This window comes from Cololabis saira, chromosome 16, assembly GCF_033807715.1.
Source record: "Cololabis saira isolate AMF1-May2022 chromosome 16, fColSai1.1, whole genome shotgun sequence".
Taxonomy (NCBI): Eukaryota; Metazoa; Chordata; class Actinopteri; order Beloniformes; family Belonidae; genus Cololabis; species Cololabis saira.
This window is the reverse complement of record NC_084602.1, coordinates 230,557-250,277: the sequence shown is the minus strand read 5'-3', so window position 1 is coordinate 250,277 and position 19,721 is coordinate 230,557. Positions and strand designations below refer to the sequence as shown.

At 44.3% G+C, this 19,721-nt stretch overlaps 1 protein-coding gene across 1 annotated transcript in view; it reads right to left on the bottom strand.

Annotated features, from left to right (window-relative positions):
• tecpr2 (tectonin beta-propeller repeat containing 2) overlaps nt 1-19,721 on the bottom strand; it is a 101,096-nt gene that overhangs the window by 47,805 nt on the left and 33,570 nt on the right. The window contains exons 13-15 of the mRNA XM_061743833.1: nt 2,947-3,175; nt 1,449-1,676; nt 1,229-1,296 (exon numbers count right to left, since the gene is read on the bottom strand). Of these exons, the coding sequence (XP_061599817.1) occupies nt 1,229-1,296; nt 1,449-1,676; nt 2,947-3,175 (525 nt within the window). The remainder of the gene's footprint in view (nt 1-1,228; nt 1,297-1,448; nt 1,677-2,946; nt 3,176-19,721) is intronic.

Here is a 19,721-nt window from a genome sequence, read left to right as displayed (position 1 = left end):
ACACACCCACTTGTCAATCAGACACACCCACCCGTCAATCAGAAACACCCACCCGTCAATCAGACACACGCACCCGTCAATCAGACACACGCACCCGTCAATCAGACACACGCACCCGTCAATCAGACACACCCACCCGTCCACCAGACACACCCACCCGTCCACCAGACACACCCACCTGTCAATCAGACACACCCACCTGTCCACCAGACACACCCACCTGTCAATCAGACACACCCACCCGTCAATCAGACACCCCCACCTGTCCACCAGACACACCCACCTGTCAATCAGACACCCCCACCTGTCAATCAGACACCCCCACCTGTCAATCAGACACATCCACCTGTCAATCAGACACACCCACCTGTCCACCAGACACACCCACCTGTCAACCAGACACACCCACCTGTCCACCAGACACACCCACCCGTCAACCAGACACACCCACTTGTCAACCAGACACACCCACCCGTCAACCAGACACACCCACCTGTCAACCAGACACACCCACCCGTCAATCAGACACACCCACTTGTCAACCAGACACACCCACCCGTCAATCAGACACACCCACCTGTCAACCAGACACACCCACTTGTCAACCAGACACACCCACCTGTCAACCAGACACACCCACCTGTCAACCAGACACACCCACCTGTCAATCAGACACACCCACCTGTCAACCAGACACACCCACCCGTCAACCAGACACACCCACCTGTCAACCAGACACACCCACCTGTCCACCAGACACACCCACTTGTCAACCAGACACACCCACCTGTCAATCAGACACACCCACCTGTCAACCAGACACACCCACTTGTCAACCAGACACACCCACCTGTCAATCAGACACACCCACCTGTCAACCAGACACACCCACCCGTCAACCAGACACACCCACCTGTCCACCAGACACACCCACTTGTCAACCAGACACACCCACCTGTCAATCAGACACACCCACCTGTCAACCAGACACACCCACCCGTCAATCAGACACACCCACCCGTCCACCAGACACACCCACCCGTCAATCAGACACACCCACCTGTCAATCAGACACACCCACCTGTCAATCAGACACACCCACCTGTCAATCAGACACACCCACCTGTCAACCAGACACACCCACCTGTCAATCAGACACACCCACCTGTCCACCAGACACACCCACCTGTCAATCAGACACACCCACCCGTCCACCAGACACACCTACCTGTCGGTCACCTGCAGGCTGAGGACTCCACATCCTGGTCCTGAGTACCCCATCCAGCTCTCTGACAGCTGCCCCACCCCCGCCCCCCAAAAAGACTCAGTTAGTTCAACAGTTGTAACCCGGACCCCAACTGGGTCATGGAGCATCAAACCGGCAACCTTCCAGCTGGAGGACGATGGCTCCGCCTCCTCAAGTGCAGCCAATCATGCCGTCATCTCACCTGGTCAGGTCGATGTGTGTCTCTGTCCTGGAGGTCCTGGTTCGTATGTCCGTCCATCGCCCCATCTGCTTCTGTGCATGGACGGGAGGGGGCGTGGCCTCCACCACCCGCCGGGGGACGGTAGATGTCTGCCTCATCATCGCTGGACACACTGGGTTTTCTGCCCAGACTGGACACAGTGGAGTAAAACATCTGCTCTTCCACAGTGGAGGGGGGCAGTAAGTCCTCCTGCCGACACAAAGGTTCATTTATTACACGAAAAAAACCCTGCAGGTCACTTTCTAAGAGCGAGGTATATGGACTATAAAGAGAAAGCCTGGTGTTTTAGCTGAAATCTCTCTTCACATCAACAGACCACTACAGTCCACGTTACTGCACACTAGGGCTGGGCGATATGGACTAAAAAATGTATCACGATAATTTCTGGCATTTATCCCGATAACGATAAAAATGACAATAAAAAAAATACCAATTCAACTCCACCTTTGTAACTATAAATCTATCACCACATTCAGTCTTTGGAGCCCCCAAATCACTGCTCTAAAAGAATAGTAAATGATACTAAACTACAAAAATATCGCCCATTCCTACTGCACACTGATCCACCTTCTGCTCAATTCTTCCCTCATTCAGGAAAAACACCTTGAGATACTTAAACTTTTCCAATTAAGGCAGCACCTCACTCCGGATTCACCGTTTTATTGCGGTGGAGGGGGTTTACAAGCCTAATTAATCACAGGAGCTTCATTTCCATATTAATGGACCCTAGTAGGTTCTCCTGAAGCACAGGCCACACTAAAGCCACTTTAACTGATTCTTATGTCTAATTGAAAATCAAGAGTTTGATATACCTCACCAAGACTACAAATACCAGGGTCCTCCCCTGGAACCAGGCCTGGGGCCCTCACCCATGGAGAATGGAGGGGCTGAATGTGCCAGCCTCCTGGTGCGCTGACCCTCCACTGGAATATGTAAGTTCTACTGACGATTATCAATGTGACTACTGAATTAAAAGTGATCATCTGACAATTAAGTGCAATTTAATTCATTTTGCAACCAGTTTTACTGAGATGAATGATTATTTTTAAAACAGGTAACAGTGCTCTCCCAGGCTGAGGCCCCTCACATCTGACTGTCAAGGTGAACATAGCCTATCTGACAAATGCGTCCCAAGTAAGATGCTAAAATTAATCCGACACACTGATCGGTTTACAGGACGCACGCACGCACGCACGCACGCACGCACGCACGCACGCACGCACGCACGCACGCACGCACGCACGCACGCACGCACGCACGCACGCACGCACGCACGCACGCACGCACACCCCTCTGTCGCAAGATCAAAGTGCATACATATGTGGCTTTAAGGTTTTGCTGAACTTGGTATTTACCATTAATATATGCAGACTGGGGGTGGGGCTTAAGTAGTCTTGTAATCAAATCTACCCCAGTCTGTCAGCAAATGATGGGCTGGGTAATGAACACTGAGCAGCACCTGGACTGGCTCCTGTTCTGTTCCAGTTAGAAGGTTGCAGAACATTTCCTGCTCCTCCACTGGCTGCTGTTTATGCCCATCATCGTCCTCTGCCTTGTGCATGTACGAGAAGGTGCACTCCAGCAAAAGATCCACATCTGGGGTTGGAGGAACACCCTCTGCCTCTGGACCAGGACCTGAAGCCTTCTCTAGGTTCAAGTCCATTTGCCGATCTTGGAAAACCACTGACCTGGAAACAAGAAAGAGAGTTAGGATGGCAGCAAGAGATGAAATGAAGCCTAAACATCATCTCCAAGGGTTCCTCCATTACCAGCCCAGAACCTCAACCATCAGCCCTGGTCCTCCACCACAAACCGCGGTCCTCCACCACAAACCGCGGTCCTCCACTACCAACCCACTACTTAAACCATCAGCACATGTCTTACATCACCCACCCAAGTCCTAAACCATCAACCCAATTCGTAAACGATCAGCCAAGGTCCTAACCAACAAACACAAAATCACAAAATTAAGTCCCAAACCATAGACGCAGGTCCTAAACCATCAACTCAGGTCCTAATGCCATTATAATATGTTTGAAAGCCTCACCCTTAGTCTAAAACTCCCGCGCTGGAAATCACAGAAGCCAGTTTGGTTAGTCGTAATGTGCCGGTCCCCTACTGGTGCTTATCTGAATTTTCAGATTTATCTGGTTTATTGATCAGTACAGACAAAGTCATCATAGTGGGTGAATTTAACATTCATATGGATGCTGACAGCAATAATCTTAAAGGAGACCTATTATAGCATCTAATCCCTATTTTAAATAGGCCTTGAATGTCTTAAAAACAAGCTTTTGATTTTTTTGCTAAATAAATCAGAAATTCAGCCTCTGATCCATGTCTTTATCTTCCCAGTCTCTAACCTCATTCTCTATGCAGGATTCTGAGTGGGCGGGGCTATGATAATGAGGCACTGTGCTGATTGGCTGCCTGAATGTGGCGTAGCAGGGGAGGTGTTGAATAAAATAATTCATAATCACATTGAATATGTAAACTGCATGTGCTGATTAACTGAATGTGTGTATGTGCTGGGCTTAGTGAGAGTTTACTCTGACTTCTCACTGAAAGGAGCATTCTGTACCAGGCACGAGATAAGAGGTGTCATCCTCCCACTTTGAAAAAGCAATAAAACCTAGTCTCACACACAGAGCGGTCAGAACTGCTGACTTCTCCTTCTGCAGAAGACTATTAAATTCTGTCCCAGTCTTCTGTCCTTCTTTAACTTTTCCAGCTCGATCAACAGATCCGGGGTGATCAGGTTCGATCACAACAGAGGGCACAAAGCATCGCTCTGGGCAGAGCTGGAACAGAATACAGACATTTGTGTTAATTTTTACAACCAACAAAAGAGCAATTTGTATGTCTAGCTCGAACAGTCGTCATCACGATACACCGCTATGAAAAAATGGCGGAAGCGCTGGCCGGCGGAGTTCTTGTTATTCCGGCCAGAGTTAGTTGTTGGCGTGGTTTCACGCATCGGAGGCCAACCTATGTAAATCGCTCCCGTTGTTACGTAACGGTGGGATCAGAATCTGAATGGCTCGTAGATCCACATCACACTGGACGGATCATCCGGGCGGCTGTACAGACACTGCAGAATTTGGTTGCTTTCCTCCTTCTCTGAGTTGGCAGGCTGAGGGGAGACCACTTTATATATGTTAAAGCAAGAAAAAACGTGTTTTTCATAATAGGTCTCCTTTAAATTAGCTTTTAATTATCTTCTAGAATCGATGGGCATTTCACAAAAAGCCAACAAAACCAACGCACTGTTTTAATCATACCCTGGATCTCGTTCTCACCTACGGTGTTGAACCTGATGATATGTTGGTGTCACCTGTAAACTTCCTTTTATCCGACCACTATTTAATAACGTTTGAATTTAACATTGTCAATGTTAAAAGTGCAATATATATATATATATTTTTTTTTTTCTTCCCCAAGAAATAAGGACTTTATTTTTTTATTTTTCAAGAAATAAGGACTTTATTTTTTTTTTATTCTTCAAGAAATAAGGACTTTATTTTATTTTTTTTATTCTTCAAGAAATAAGGACTTTCTTTTTTTTTATTTTTGTTTTATCTTTCAAGAAATAAGGACTTTCGATTCTAGACGTCTTTGTTGCAACAGTTTCTTATTTGCCCAAACGTTACGTTTTGAATATACATTCAGTACATAATATGGAGTCAGCTGTTTCGTTACCACCCATCAATGCGCTTTATTTGTACTAAGGAGGAGTACAAACATGCGCTTGTGTTCTTTTGGGTAATTTTCAACTCCCACTGTTCAGGGAAGGGGGTTGAGGGGGGAGGGGAGGGGGTGTGGGGGGGGAAGAAAGTGCTTGCCTTTTATGTGTTCATTTGTTTGTTTCTATTTGTTACCTTTTTCTTTTCTTTTGTTATGAAAACTTCATTTTGGTGCAGTACAGCTAAACTTAAACCTAATGGGAACTTTACCTACCAACTCGGGATGCCTTTTCATCAAGACTTATGTCAGGAAATATTTTAGATTTAAAAACACTTGAAGTCACTCATAATGACTACATGGCGATCATTATCATGGAACATAAATGGCATACATAACCCAGTAAAGAGAAAACAAATACTAACCTACTTAAAGAGAAACAGGACAGATGTGTGTTTTTTACAGGAGACTCATCTAAATATAAAAGAGCATGAAAAATTAGGTAAGATTTGGGGAGGCCAGATATTTTTCAGCTCCTTCACCTCTAGTTCTAGAGGTGTCTGTATTCTTATAAACAAACATTTTCCCTTTATTCCAGAAAAAGCAGAACATGACCCGGGTGGAAGATTTATAGTGGTGAAGGGTAAGGTGCTTTCGGAGGTTATCACCCTGGTTAACGTTTACGCCCCAAACTGTGACGATTTGAACTTCTTCCAGTCTTTATTCTTAAAATTATCTAAAGTAGAAGGGGATATAATTATAGCGAGCGACTTTGATCTGACCCTAAACACTAAACTGGATCGCTCTTCTAATAAAAATCCGATGAAATGCAGATCAAGGAAAGTAATTAACTCCTATATGAAGGATCTGGGGCTATGTGACATATGGAGATACACGCACCCCAAAACAAAAGAGTACTCATTCTTTTCACCTGTACATAACTCCTTCACTCGAATAGACTATTTTATTATACCCATGGCAATGGTTCACAGGGTTAGTAGCTGCGAATATCTACCTTGTGTAATGTCAGACCACGCCCCCATATCTATAGTAATGCTTCCTAAAGACAACGTTGAGAAATTTTATAGATGGAGAGTTAACCCGTCGCTACTACATAATCCAGAATTTGACAGATTTATTACCTCCCATATTGAATTGTTTTTAGAGACTAACTCTGAAACTGCTCCATCACCCTCTATCCTTTGGGAATCCTTGAAGGCCTACTTGAGGGGGCAAATAATTTCCTTCTCAAGTCACAGGAAAAAACAATACTGGAAAGAATTGGAACTTCTGGAAGCGGAAATAAAGAGCTTGGAAAAGGAACATTTTAAAACAAGATCAGAAGGCATACACAGGGCACTTTTAAGAAAACGTAATCAATATAATGTATCAAACACTTACAAAACAGAGAAAGCACTACTTAGAACCAGACAGAGATATTACGAACTGGGGGATAAGGGAAACAAATTATTGGCCTGGCAGCTGAAAAAACAAATCTCCTCCTCCATGATTCAGAGAGTGAAAAAAACTGATAACACCACCACATGCAACCCGAAAGAAATAAATAACTGCTTTCAAAAGTTTTATGAGAATTTATACTCATCAGAGTGCGAGAACACGGCAGATAAATGTGATAAATTCCTATCTTCCTTGAATTTACCAAAACTTTCAGTCTTAGATCGAGCTATTTTAGAACAACAACTGACCAGTAACGAAATTTTAAAAGCTTTAATGTCTCTTCAGTCTGGAAAAGCCCCTGGATTAGATGGGTTCACGCCCGAATTTTATAAGAAATTCCAGAGCCACTTGTTGAACCCTTTAATGGATATGTACCGCCACTCGATTGACAGCAAGACATTACCCCCTACAACTCGGGAAGCCCTCATTACACTAATCTGCAAACCGGAGAAAGACCCTGAACTTATGGGCTCTTATCGCCCCATCTCTCTGCTTTCGGTGGAAAGTAAGATATTTGCCAAGGCAATAGCAACAAGGCTAGAAGAACATCTATCATTACTCATTCACAAAGATCAGACTGGCTTTATAAAAAACAGATCCTCGATGAACAATTTGAGGCGCCTTTTTTACATAATATCAGAGGCAGGAAGTTTAAAGGATACACCTGTAATTGCCTCGCTAGACGCCGAAAAGGCGTTTGATCGTGTGGAGTGGTGTTATATGTTTAAAGTTTTGGAACATTTAAATTTTGGTAATTATTTTACAAACTGTGTGAGGCTCTTATACGATGGACCTAGAGCCAGAGTTAACACCAATGGAAGTATATCAAGTCCCTTTGATATTGGGCGTCCTAACATAAAGGGAATTACAATTGGAAACACCACACACAAAATTGCGCTATACGCTGATGACATACTTTTATTTTTAACCAATCGGGACACCTCACTTAAAGCCCTCTTGAACTTGATTGATGACTTTAGTAGATTTTCCGGCTACAAAATTAACTGGACTAAAAGCGAGCTTCTCACAATATCCAAACCAGGCGTTTCCACAAAGATTCTCTGTTCACCCTTTCAGGTTAAACCCAAGATTAAATATCTAGGAATCGTAACAGACGGCACTCTTAAAAACCTGTATAAATTCAACTACCTGCCTTTACTACAAAAGATTGGGAAAAAAATGGCTAGATGGACAACCCTTCCTTTGAGTCTTATAGGCAGGGTAAACATCATCAAAATGAACATATTCCCTAGACTCCTGTATCTATTCCAATCAGTACCAATCGACCTTCCAAAATCCTTCTTTGACAAATACAATAAAATAACTGGCAAGTTCATTTGGAGTAACAAGGCCCCAAGGATTAAAAGGCCCACATTGTGTCTTCCAGCAAAGAGAGGAGGACTAGGGCTTCCAGATATACAATTATATTTCTGGGCTGCCCAACTACGGCCATTATTTTACTGGTTTGGAAGTGACGAGACTCCCTCCTGGACACAAATAGAAAGCTATATCTTAAATATAGAAGACTTATCACACATCCCATATTGTTTCAATATAAAAACTGTAAAAAAAACATACAAACAACCCGATCATTTTTCACTCACTTAAAATCTGGGATAAGATTAATCGTTACTTAGGACAAGTCCCCTCCTTATCTCCACTCACCCCTATAATGTCCAATCCTTCCTTAGAATTTGTGCAAAAGGACCTGGGTTTTAAGGTATGGGCCCAGAAGAATATAATTAAGATTGGTGACCTATATGAGGGAAACATACTAAAATCATTTCAGCAGCTGAAAGACTCCCACAAAATACCAGCCACACATTTCTACAGATATCTCCAACTACGTCATTTTATACGATCACAGCTGGGAGGGACCTTGGAAAAACCACAGCTTTCTCAATTGGAATCACTGCTAACCCAAGGAATTAATAGCAAACATATTTCAAAGACTTACAACCTTTTAATGACAAATAATAAAGCTAACACTAATCTGATCAAAGAGAAATGGGAGAAAGATCTTGGAACTCAAATAGATGACGATCACTGGTCCTCACTGCTAGCAAATGCACAAAAAAGATTCATTAACACAAGGTACAAAATCTGTAATTTTAACACAGAGTATATTACACTCCTGAAAAAATTAGCCGTTTCAAAGGCAACGCATCTCCACACTGCAACAGGTGTAAAACTGAGATTGGGAATCTCCTACATATGACCTGGACGTGTCCACAGCTAGAACAATGGTGGAGGGACATAGAACATACACTCAAGAAAGTCCTAAAAATGGAACTTAAATTGTCACCCTCTATGGTCCTCCTCGGTGATTACTCAGGTCTCCGGTTCAACTCAGTACACACAGCTGATTTCTTTGGGCTGGCCATGACGGCAGCAAAAAAGTGTATTCTGTCGAAATGGATAGCTGAGGAACCCCCTAATCACTCTCACTGGGTGAATGAACTTAACTACTGTATGCCATTAGAAAAGATCACTTATAATGTAAGAGGTAACCCACAGAGATTCTTACAAAAATGGCAAGCCTGGATTAACTTCCTAGAAACATGATTGGGTAAAGATGTACTGTATCACCACCTTGTTTTTTTTTATTTTATTATTATCATTTATGTATTTATTATTATGTCCCTTTTTTTTTTTCTTTTTTTTTTTTACTTATGAATATCCGGGTACAGGTACACGGGTGTTGCGAGTGCCTGTGTAGCTGAGCTTATGTGTATGCATGCAGATCTAGGCTATATGTATATGAACGCGTGTATGCCGGGACTTGTATGTACATGCATATATAATTATATGCTTCATTTTATCATTATCCTCATATATTGCTATACTTTGTTTTATGTTTATTCTCTGTGCTGTCCTGTAATGTTAAAAGTTCAATAAAAAAAATATACCAAAAAAAAAAAAACCTTCTCTTGACCCAGACATTTTAGCTAATTATAGACCAATTTCCAACCTTCCATTTGTATCTAAAACCCTGGAAATGGTAGTTGCAGCCTGTTATATGACTATTCTGCCCTCCCTGAACGTGTACAGTTTAGATTGGCAGATAGCTTAACAGTTCTCCAAATGAAAGGCAAATGTTCTTCGTTCAGGCTGTTTGTCACTCCCAGTTGAAGTAAAACTGTAAAACTAACAGAAAACAAAAAGAATTAAACACCATACAGCATGTTTAAGTACACAAATGACTAAGCAAATTGCATATTTAAAACAGCATTCAAAATACTTTTAACTGCATTACTGCCCTAATCACATAAACATAAAGTCCGCTAGATTAATGCTAACATACAATGGAAAATGCCATAGACAGGCTAACGGAATTAGCATCGCTATCACGATAATTTTAAACTGTCAATCAACTGTTAAATCAACTCAACAACGAACACTTACAAGCAAATGTTCTCTTAGCTCTTGTAAAACAGTAGAAACTGCAGGTGTTTAGCTGCTGCTTGTCTGCTTCTTTCTGCTTATGTCTGCTGCTAGACATCATCAGTCCACTTAACTCTTGTTACGCTACGGTATAATACTTTATACCACTACATACTGTCCTTAGGTAAAAGCAAGACAACTTCTGTGATAGGCCTCAAATACACTTTAGGAGTACCTTGTTTAACCACCTTAACTTCCACCTTGCGTACCCTATTGTCCTTGCTTGGTACAGTCTTAACAACAAGTCCAGTAGGCCACTCAGTTCTCCTGGGCTGTGAATTCTTTAGTAGAACAACATCTCCTACTTGCAAGTTGCGTCAGTGTGCCATTTTTTCCTGGGTTGAAGCGTTGTCAAGTATTCCTGTTTCCACCTCCTCCAGAAAGCATCTGCAAGGCCTTGAACTCTTTTCCAGTGCTTGATAGAAAGATAATTTACATCAAAGTCCCCTACAGGTGCTGACAGGGCATTGGCCTTTTGTGTCAACAACATTGTGAGAACTGCAGGAGCCTCGGGATCAGAGTATACTGGAACCAACGGCCTTGAGTTCATGATGGCGGTGACTTCTGCCATCAAAGTAGTGAGCACCAGAAGAGCATCCAGAATGTGTCGTGTGATGCCTATCATCCTCTCCCACACTCCCCCCATATGGGAGGAGTGAAGAGGAAGGTCCAAGTGCATTTGCTGTCCTGAAGATGCTTCTTCAGATCAGGATCTTCTGTGTTAAGGTTGAGTTCCTTACATGCCCCAATAAAATTTGTTCCCCGATCAGATAGAAGTGTTTTAATGGGTCCTCTGAGAGCTGTGAACCGTCTGAGGCCATTGATAAAGCTGGCCGTGGTCATAGTTTCCAGGACCTCAATATGCACCGCCCTGGTGCTCAAATAGGTAAATATGGCTGCCCACCGCTTATTTTCTGCATGACCTCCTCTTGTTCTTCACGAGGTCACAACTTCACAAGAGGACTTTGTCTTGAGATTTGGATTTTGTTCGGTGTTGATGTAATGCCACTGGTGCGGAGACTTCCTGATTCGTGAGATTCTGTTGGCAACATAAACGTAAAATCGGCGTGAGGTGTTGTTAATGTAACCCAGCACAATTTTACTATCTGTGTAGAATCTCACTGAATGAATGTCAATGTCCATTTCGTTCTTGATGAAGTCTGCCATCTCCACTGCCAGAACCGCAGCACAGAGTTCAAGACGAGGAACTATGAGCACAGGACGTGGTGTCAGTTAGGATTTTGCCATGACGAAGCCTACATGACACTCTCCTGTCACTGAGACAGTCCTTACATAAGCTACAGCTGCTATAGCTATGTCTGACGCGTCTGAAAACACACAAAGTTCTCTGTGCTGAGTCTGTGTAGCCAGTGAAACAGGAACATACGTTCTTGGGATCTCAAGCTGCTCAAGCTCTTTCATAGAGTCTTTCCAAAGCTGCCGTTGAGGTTGTCTTGCTGTTGGAAGTGGAGCGTCCCAATCGTACTGTTCAACAGAAAGCTCTCTCATGATGTTCCTTCCCCCCACAGTAACTGGCGCCACGAACCCCAAGGATCAAATAGACTGTTCACAGAAGGTGAAGCTGTCCGTCCTGAGGTTCCAGCTGGGGCCAAGGCTTCTTTGTAGGGGCAGTGATTCTCCTCCCAAATCCAAATCTTTAATGTCCTTAGCCCAGTCTTCTGTGGGAAACGCTTGCATGACACCGCAGTTATTTATTAGATGCTATCTTGTGTAGTCTGATGTTCGACTCTGCTAGCATTTCTTGAGATGTTTGTAAGATGTTGATGGCATCCGTTTTTGTGGGGAATGATGCAAGTCCATCATCCACATAAAAGTTGCGCATGACAAACTCTCTTGATTCAGGAGTGAACTCTGTTGCTTCCAAGGCAGCTCGTTGTAAGCAGTAAATAGCAACCGCTGGCAATGTACTGTTGCCAAATACGTGAACTGTCATGCGAAACTCTTTCACTGGTTTTTGCAGGTCTTTCATACCACAAGAACCTCAGAAAATCTCGATGTTCTTCGCAGACTGTGAAACAGTAGAACATCTGCTGCACATCTGCAGTAACTGCGACTGGTTCTTTACGGAAGCGGATTATGGGAGTTTTTACCTGCCATTGTTTATATAATAATTGCTCGGGGGTTCATGTTTATGTTCATGTTCTGGATCTCTGGAAAGCGTCTAGAGACAACATCTGTTGTATTAGACGCTATATAAATAAAATTTAATTGAATTGAATTGAATAGTACCCCGATTAGGGTATTGTTAAGATCGGGACCGCTAAGGAGCATGTCCCTAAGAGAAACTCCCTCATGTTTGGCACTGGAATCGAACACTACTCTTATCTGCTGTGGCTTGCGAGTGTGGTAAACGCCAAATAAAAGGTAGGTACCAACATTCCTGGCCTTTTTTAAGAGGCGGAGCTGGCTCTGCTTGCTTGGCATCAAATATCTTTTGCATGAAGTCGATTAAATCTTTCTTCATCTGTGGTTTCTTATTTAGATTACACCTTACGGATGACAGATGCTTCTCAGCCTGGAGTCTGTTGTTTGGAAGATGGTTCCATGGTGATCGAAAGGGTAAGGGAGCAACCCAAGTGTTTGCATTGTCTTGATATGTGTGTTGATCCAGTGTTTCCAGAAAAATGCTATCTTCAACTGACTGATTCATTGTGGAGTCCATTGTGCTGTTCTCTGACCTTGTGCACACAAAGAATATCTCTAGCCAAGGAGAATGAGGATTTCTGCATGTGGGTCGATTTCTGGGATCTTGCTTGCAACGGGTTTGAGATGGGAATAGTGAAGAGCAACTTCAGGTGCTGGGATTTCTGCTCTGTCATTAGGTATCATGTCGCACTATCAGAGTGGGAAGGGAGAGCCGTGTCCTACCATCCAGGGACTCGATGATGAAGTTGTTTGCTCGTCTTCCTGTCACATCCATGACCCCTGAACATGTCATTAATGTACAGTTGTATGAAAAAGTTTGGGCACCCCTGATCATTTTCAAGATTTTCCTTTATAAACCATTGGTTGTTGGGATCAGCAATTCCAGTTAAATATATCATATGGCAGACAAACACAGTGCTATTTGAGAAGTGAAATGAAGTTTATAGGATTTACAGAAAGTGTGCAATAATTACTTAAACAAAAGTAGGCAGGTGCATAAATTTGGGCACCCCAACAGAAAAATTACATCAATATTTAGTAGATCCTGCTTTTTCAGAAATAATAGCCTCTAAACGCTTCCTATAGCTTCCAATGAGGGTCTGGATTCTGGTTGAAGGTATTTTTGACCATTATTCTTTACAAAACATCTCCAGTTCAGTCAGGTTTAATGGTTTCCGAGCATGGACAGCCCGCTTTAAATCACACCACAGATTTTCAATAATATTCAGGTCTGGGGACTGAGATGGCTATTCCAGAACGGTGTACCTGTTCCTCTGCATGAATGCCTTAGTAGATTTTGAGCAGTGTTTAGGGTCGTTGTCTTGTTGAAGTATCCAGCCCCGGCGCAACTTCAACTTTGTCACTGATTCTTGAACATTGTTGGCAAGAATCTGCTGATACTGACTGGAATCCATGCAACCTTCAACTTTAACGAGATTGCCAGTACCTGCACTGGCCACACAGCCCCGCAGCATGATGGAACCACCACCAAATTTGACTGTGGGTAGCAAGTGTTTGTCTTTGAATTCTGTGTTCTTATTCCGCCATTCATACCGCCGCTTGTTATGTCCAAATAACTCAATTTTAGTTTCATCATTCCACACCACCTTATTCCAAAATGAAGCTGGCTGGTCAAAATGTGCTGTAGCAAACCTCAAGCGACTCTGTTTGTGGCGTGTGTGCAGAAAAGGCTTCCGCCGCATTACTCTCCCATACAGCATCTCCTTGTGCAAAGTGCGCTGAATAGTTGAACGATGCACAGTGACACCATCTGCAGCAAGATCATGTTGTAGGTCTTTGGAGCTGGTCTGTGGGTTGACTTGGACTGTTCTCACCATCCTTCGCCTCTGCCTATCTGAGATTTTTCTTGGCCTGCCACTCCGGGCTTTAACTAGAACTGTGCCTGTGGTCTTCCATTTCCTCACTGATTTATAAAGGAAAATCTTGAAAATGATCTGGGGTGCCCAAACTTTTTCATACAACTGTATATGGTTCTGAGTGTCCATCTATACGGAAAAAGTTGAAAAAGTCTGTCTTTGCCAGTGAACGGTTGCTTTGTTCATCAAGAACAGCATACATCCTGACTGCTCTTTCTGACTGTCCAACAGGATACACTCTCAGACATATTTTTGAACACGACCTAAGTTCCATGATGTTCTTGTCTGTGGGAGTAGTTTTGATAGCTCTACTTGCTGGGGACACATCTGTTTTCCTGACAGAGATTGGCAGTTGTGGTCTCTGCTTTGGACCTGCAGGTTTCTCCGTTCCTGGTTGAAGGTTGTGACACACGCAAAGCTAGAGTCGTTGCGAATCCTTGCTTCCTCATTAATGAAGCTGACAAAAAATGAGAACGGAGGATATGGCACATAATTGTCTCTCTTGAATTTTGAAGCAACTGAAACCCACCTCTCTTGAAGGTTATATGGTAGTTTTGCATGGATTGCCTCCATGCGCTGTATCCAGATGAGAAAGGCCGGGGAGAAAGCCGTTCCGCTTTTCAACTTGTAGCTCCAGAAGAATATCTCCTAGCTCTCTCTTAGACGTTGGTTCTCTCTATTTGCCACCTTTGCAAAGTCTTCAACCCTCTTTAACAGGGTCTCTATGATATGAAAAAAGTTGAAATGTTGAGAATAATGTTGAAATACAATTTCAAGAATAAAGTCAAAATTTCGCCTTTTTTCTCAACATTTCAACTTTTTTCTTGACATTTCGACTTTTTTCTCAAAGTGCACAATAAGAAAAATCTTCCCCTCAAATATTTTTTCTCCTGCATGGCTCTGATACTCTTTCGTACAAATCTTTATTAAAAGAAATGTTGAAATGTAATATTTATTCTACACATTTTTACAGCATTGGAAAACGTTAAGAATGTTTGTGTCATGTTTGTCCTCCTACAGAAAACATGCCACACCCACTCCCCCCGTGCCACCAGTGCACCAGTTCTTCTCCTCCTTCCCTCTGTGAATCACTCCCCCTACAGGCCCCTGCTGTCATTACACCCCTTGCGGTCTGTGAATCACTCCCCCTACAGGCCCCTGCTGTCATTACACCTCTTGCCGTCTGTGAATCGCTCCTCCTACAGGCCCCTGCTGTCATTACACCCCTTGCCGTCTGTGAATCACTCCCCCTACAGGCCCCTGCTGTCATTACACCCCTTGCCGTCGGTCTCCCAATTGATACCATTGTGACTGTCAGACCTCTCCGTTCCCATGCCACTTTCAAAGCAATAATTAAATATAAAAATAGCCCCCCCTACATTTCTCCACCTCAGCTTGCACACCGATCCTCCTGGTCCACAGAGCCACGCCCCCCTCCCTGCACAGATTGCCACATCAATCCTGTCAATCACAGTGTACTCTCTCCCCTGCTCAAAGCAGCTGCATACACACCACTCACCTGTCTCAAACTCTGTCTGCTCAATATCAGATCACTAACCAATAAGGCCCTTCTCATCTCCGATCTCATCACCGACAAAACTCTGGACATTTTCTGCCTCACAGAGATGTGGCACCAGCCGAATGATTTCACCCAGTTAAATGTAACCACCCCACCCGGCTTTTCCTTTTTTAGTAAACCCCGCGCCACTGGGAGGGGGGGGGGGGGGGGGGGCTGGCTCTCATATACCGTAAAAACATAAAAGTCACTGCTCTCACTGTCCCACAACACTTTTGAGTGCCTAGCTGTAAAACTCTCTGGACCCAAACCCATCATCATTGTTACCATCTACAGACCACCAAAACCCTCTGCTGTTTTCCTCACTGAATTCTCATCACTGTTAACATCTGTATGCACAATGTCCCCTACTGGTATCCTCCATGGCAATTTCAACATTCATATTGACGACCCATCCAGCACCTTGGCAAACGACTTCACATCACTCCTGAACTGCCTTGGTATCATACAACACGTCAACCTCCCAACACATAACAAAGGTCACATTCTGGACTTAATCTGCTGCACGGACATCGCTCCCGCCAACCTCACTATCATGGACTTCCCCATTTCAGACCACAAAGCTGTACTCTACGACATCCATACCCAACTGCACAAAGTCAAAGAACAACGGATCATCTCCTTCAGAAACATCAAACACATCAACCCCACCGGTCTCTCCACCCTTATCAGCTCCTTCCCCAATCCCCCCTCATCCTCCTCCCCTGCTGATCTGGTGAACCACTACAATAATTGTCTCTCCTCCTCCCTCACTGCCCTGGCTCCACTGAAAACCCGCTCAGTTTCATTTACTCACTCCGCTCCCTGGTTCACCTCTGACCTCCACCAGCTCAAAACTACAGGCCGTCGACTGGAGCGACTGTACAAAAGAACCGGACTCACTGTGCACAGCCAAATGTACTCCGATCACCTTCACCACTACAAGAATGCACTTAATACTGGCAAATCCTCATATTACTCCAACCTCATTAATTCTGCCACAGGAAACAATAGAGTCCTTTTCTCAACTGTCAACCACCTACTTCAGCCCCCAAAAACCCTCCCTCCAGACATCTCCACCGACCAGTGCACCGCCTTCCTGGACTTCTTCAGCTCCAAAATCAACACCATTCACCAGCAACTGGCCTCAACACGCACTTCCACAAATGACCCACCCTGGATAACCACCACCAACCAACCTCTCACCAGCTCTCTCACCAATTTCACTCCGGTATCAGAGCACACCATCTCAGAACTCATCCGTAAAGCCAAAACCACCACCTGTCAGCTTGATCCCCTCCCCACCCTGCTTGTCAAAGCATGTCTGCTATCCATTTCCCCCATGATCACAGAAATAATTAACTCTTCCCTCACCACTGGAACTGTTCCCCCAATCCTCAAACTAGCTGCTATCACACCCACCCTGAAAAAACCCGGTGCAGACCCATCTGACCTCAATCATTACAGGCCCATCTCCAACCTTCCCTTCATCTCTAAAACTCTGGAAAGGGTGGTTGCCGCACAATTACAGTCCCACCTCAATTCAAATAACCTCCATGAACCCTTTCAATCTGGTTTCTGCCCCAATCACAACACTGAAACAGCCCTGGTTAAAATCACTGACAACCTCCTCCGTGCAGCTGATCACTGGTGTTGCCCTCTCCTGGTTTTCATCATACCTCAATGACCGTCAACAGTTTGTCCAACTACGGAACCATAAATCTGGGTGCACGGGTGTCACACTGGGTGTCCCCCAGGGGTCAGTGTTGGGTCCAATTCTCTTCACCATCTACCTCCTACCCCTGGGTTCAATTCTCCGTCATCATAGGGTCCATTTTCACTTCTACGCCGATGGCACACAGTTTTATATCTCCTCCAAACCCACCGCTTCCATTCCTCCCACTTCCCTCACCACCTGCCTGCACGACATCAATACCTGGATGGGCAAAAACTTCTTAAAACAACAGCAATAAAACTGAGGCTCTTCTCATCGGCTCCAAATCGACCCTCACCAAGTCACAACTCTCCCCCGCTCTTCCCATCATCATCGACGGCTTCCCGGTACCCTTTTCCCCCCACGTCAAGAGCCTCGGCGTCATTCTGGACAGTACACTCTCATTTGCACCTCACATTCACAACATCACCCGGACAGCATTCTTCCACCTCCACAACATCTCCAGACTCCGTCCAGCACTGTCCCAATCCAGCACCGAAATCCTGGTCCACTCATTCATCACATTGATTGATCACATTGATCATCACCCGGATTGATTATTGCAATGCCCTCCTCACTGGCCTCCCAACCAAACTCACCGACAAACTGCAACTCATTCAGAACTCGGCCGCCCGGATCATCACCCGCACCAAGTCATCGGACCACATCACCCCCGTCCTTATCCAACTCCACTGGCTCCCAGTCCATTACCGCATCATCTACAAAAACCTCCTCCTCACCCACAAAGCCCTTCACAACCTAGCCCCCACTTACATCTGTGACCTTCTGCAAGAATATACTCCCTCCCGCACCCTCCGCTCAACCTCTGCTGGACTTCTTAACACTCTCACTCCACGCCTCAGCACCATGGGTGCCCGAGCTTTCAGTTGCTCGGCACCCAGACTCTGGAACTCCCTCCCCCCACACATAAAACAAATAGACTCCATCACCACATTCAAAACTCAACTCAAAACTCACCTGTTCAAACTTGCCCACTCACTCTGACCGGACATTGTGCAATACATCTCACCAGTTTGTTAATTTAGTGTTTTATTTACTTCTTTTTTTTTTACGCTGTCTATTGCTGCTTTCATGGATGTCTTTTTTTTTGTATTCTTAACTTATAAAATGTATTTTTAATTGTATTTCTTGTTTTAATCTTGTAAGGTGACCTTGGGTGACATGAAAGGCGCCTCGAAATAAAATGAATTATTATTATTATATTAAAACAAAAAATATATGTCCCTCCCCCATCGATTTCCGTTTTCAAACATTTTTAAAAAAACTCCAGGAAGCCATTAGGTGGCGCTAAAGAGGTCGGCAACCCACGGCTCTAGAGCCCGCTCTAGCCCAACAAGGAGTTGGTGCTACCTTGGAACGGTTGTTTCTGGCCCAGAGCCAGTTCTTTGTCGGTGGAAATAGAAAGCCCGGTTCCAAACTAAGCACTGGCCCCGAACCAGCGCTGGAACCAGTTTGGTGGAAAAGTGGTATGTGGTGCCCATCACCCCTCTTCTCTTTCCTTTCTTCAGATCAACCCTCAGTTATTAATTAGAAGTATCTCATGACCATCATTGTTCTTCAATGTTCCTGTAGTTTGTAATGCTGGTCTGCCCCCTCCTTTTCTCTTCTGTGCATGTTTGCAGGCCAGAGCTTTAGGAGCTGCATGCTGACCGGCAATTCCCCCCTCTGATCATCCCACTGCTGCTTCCACCAGTCTGTGTGGATGTCTGGTAGATGCCTGCTGACATCCTGACCTGCAGTCCCCCCCTCTGACCACCCCAGTCTCTGCTGTCTACATCTGCTTATATAATCATTTCTGTAGTACACCAACTAACCATTGTGTCTGTGTCTCTCCTCTCTCTGTTCTTCATTCTCTCTTGTCTGTCCTCTTTTCCTGTTCTGTTTTTCCTTGCCACTGTTTGGATTAAGGCTTTCTCCCACTAGGGGAGTTTTTACCTGCCATTTTTTATATGATAATTATTCGGGGTTAATGTTCTGGGTCTCTGGAAACTTGTGTTGTAATGGACACTATATAATTAAAATTGAATTAAAGGTCATAAAGATCATAAAAAACAAATGCAGGTCCTCAATCTCGACTGGTCCAAAACCATCTAAATTGGGTCCTGCTCTAGGTAAAGGCACGTCTTCTGTTGTCTGTTTATTTGTTCTCTTGAACAGGCTGTACTGGAATTAATTGCCCTTGGGGATAAATAAAGTTCATTGAATTGAATAAACCATAAACCAAAGTCCTCCAACACTAACAGAGGTCCTCCTCAACCAACCAAGATCCTTCACCACCAACCCAGGTCATCCACCGCCAAGCCATATCAACCACCACC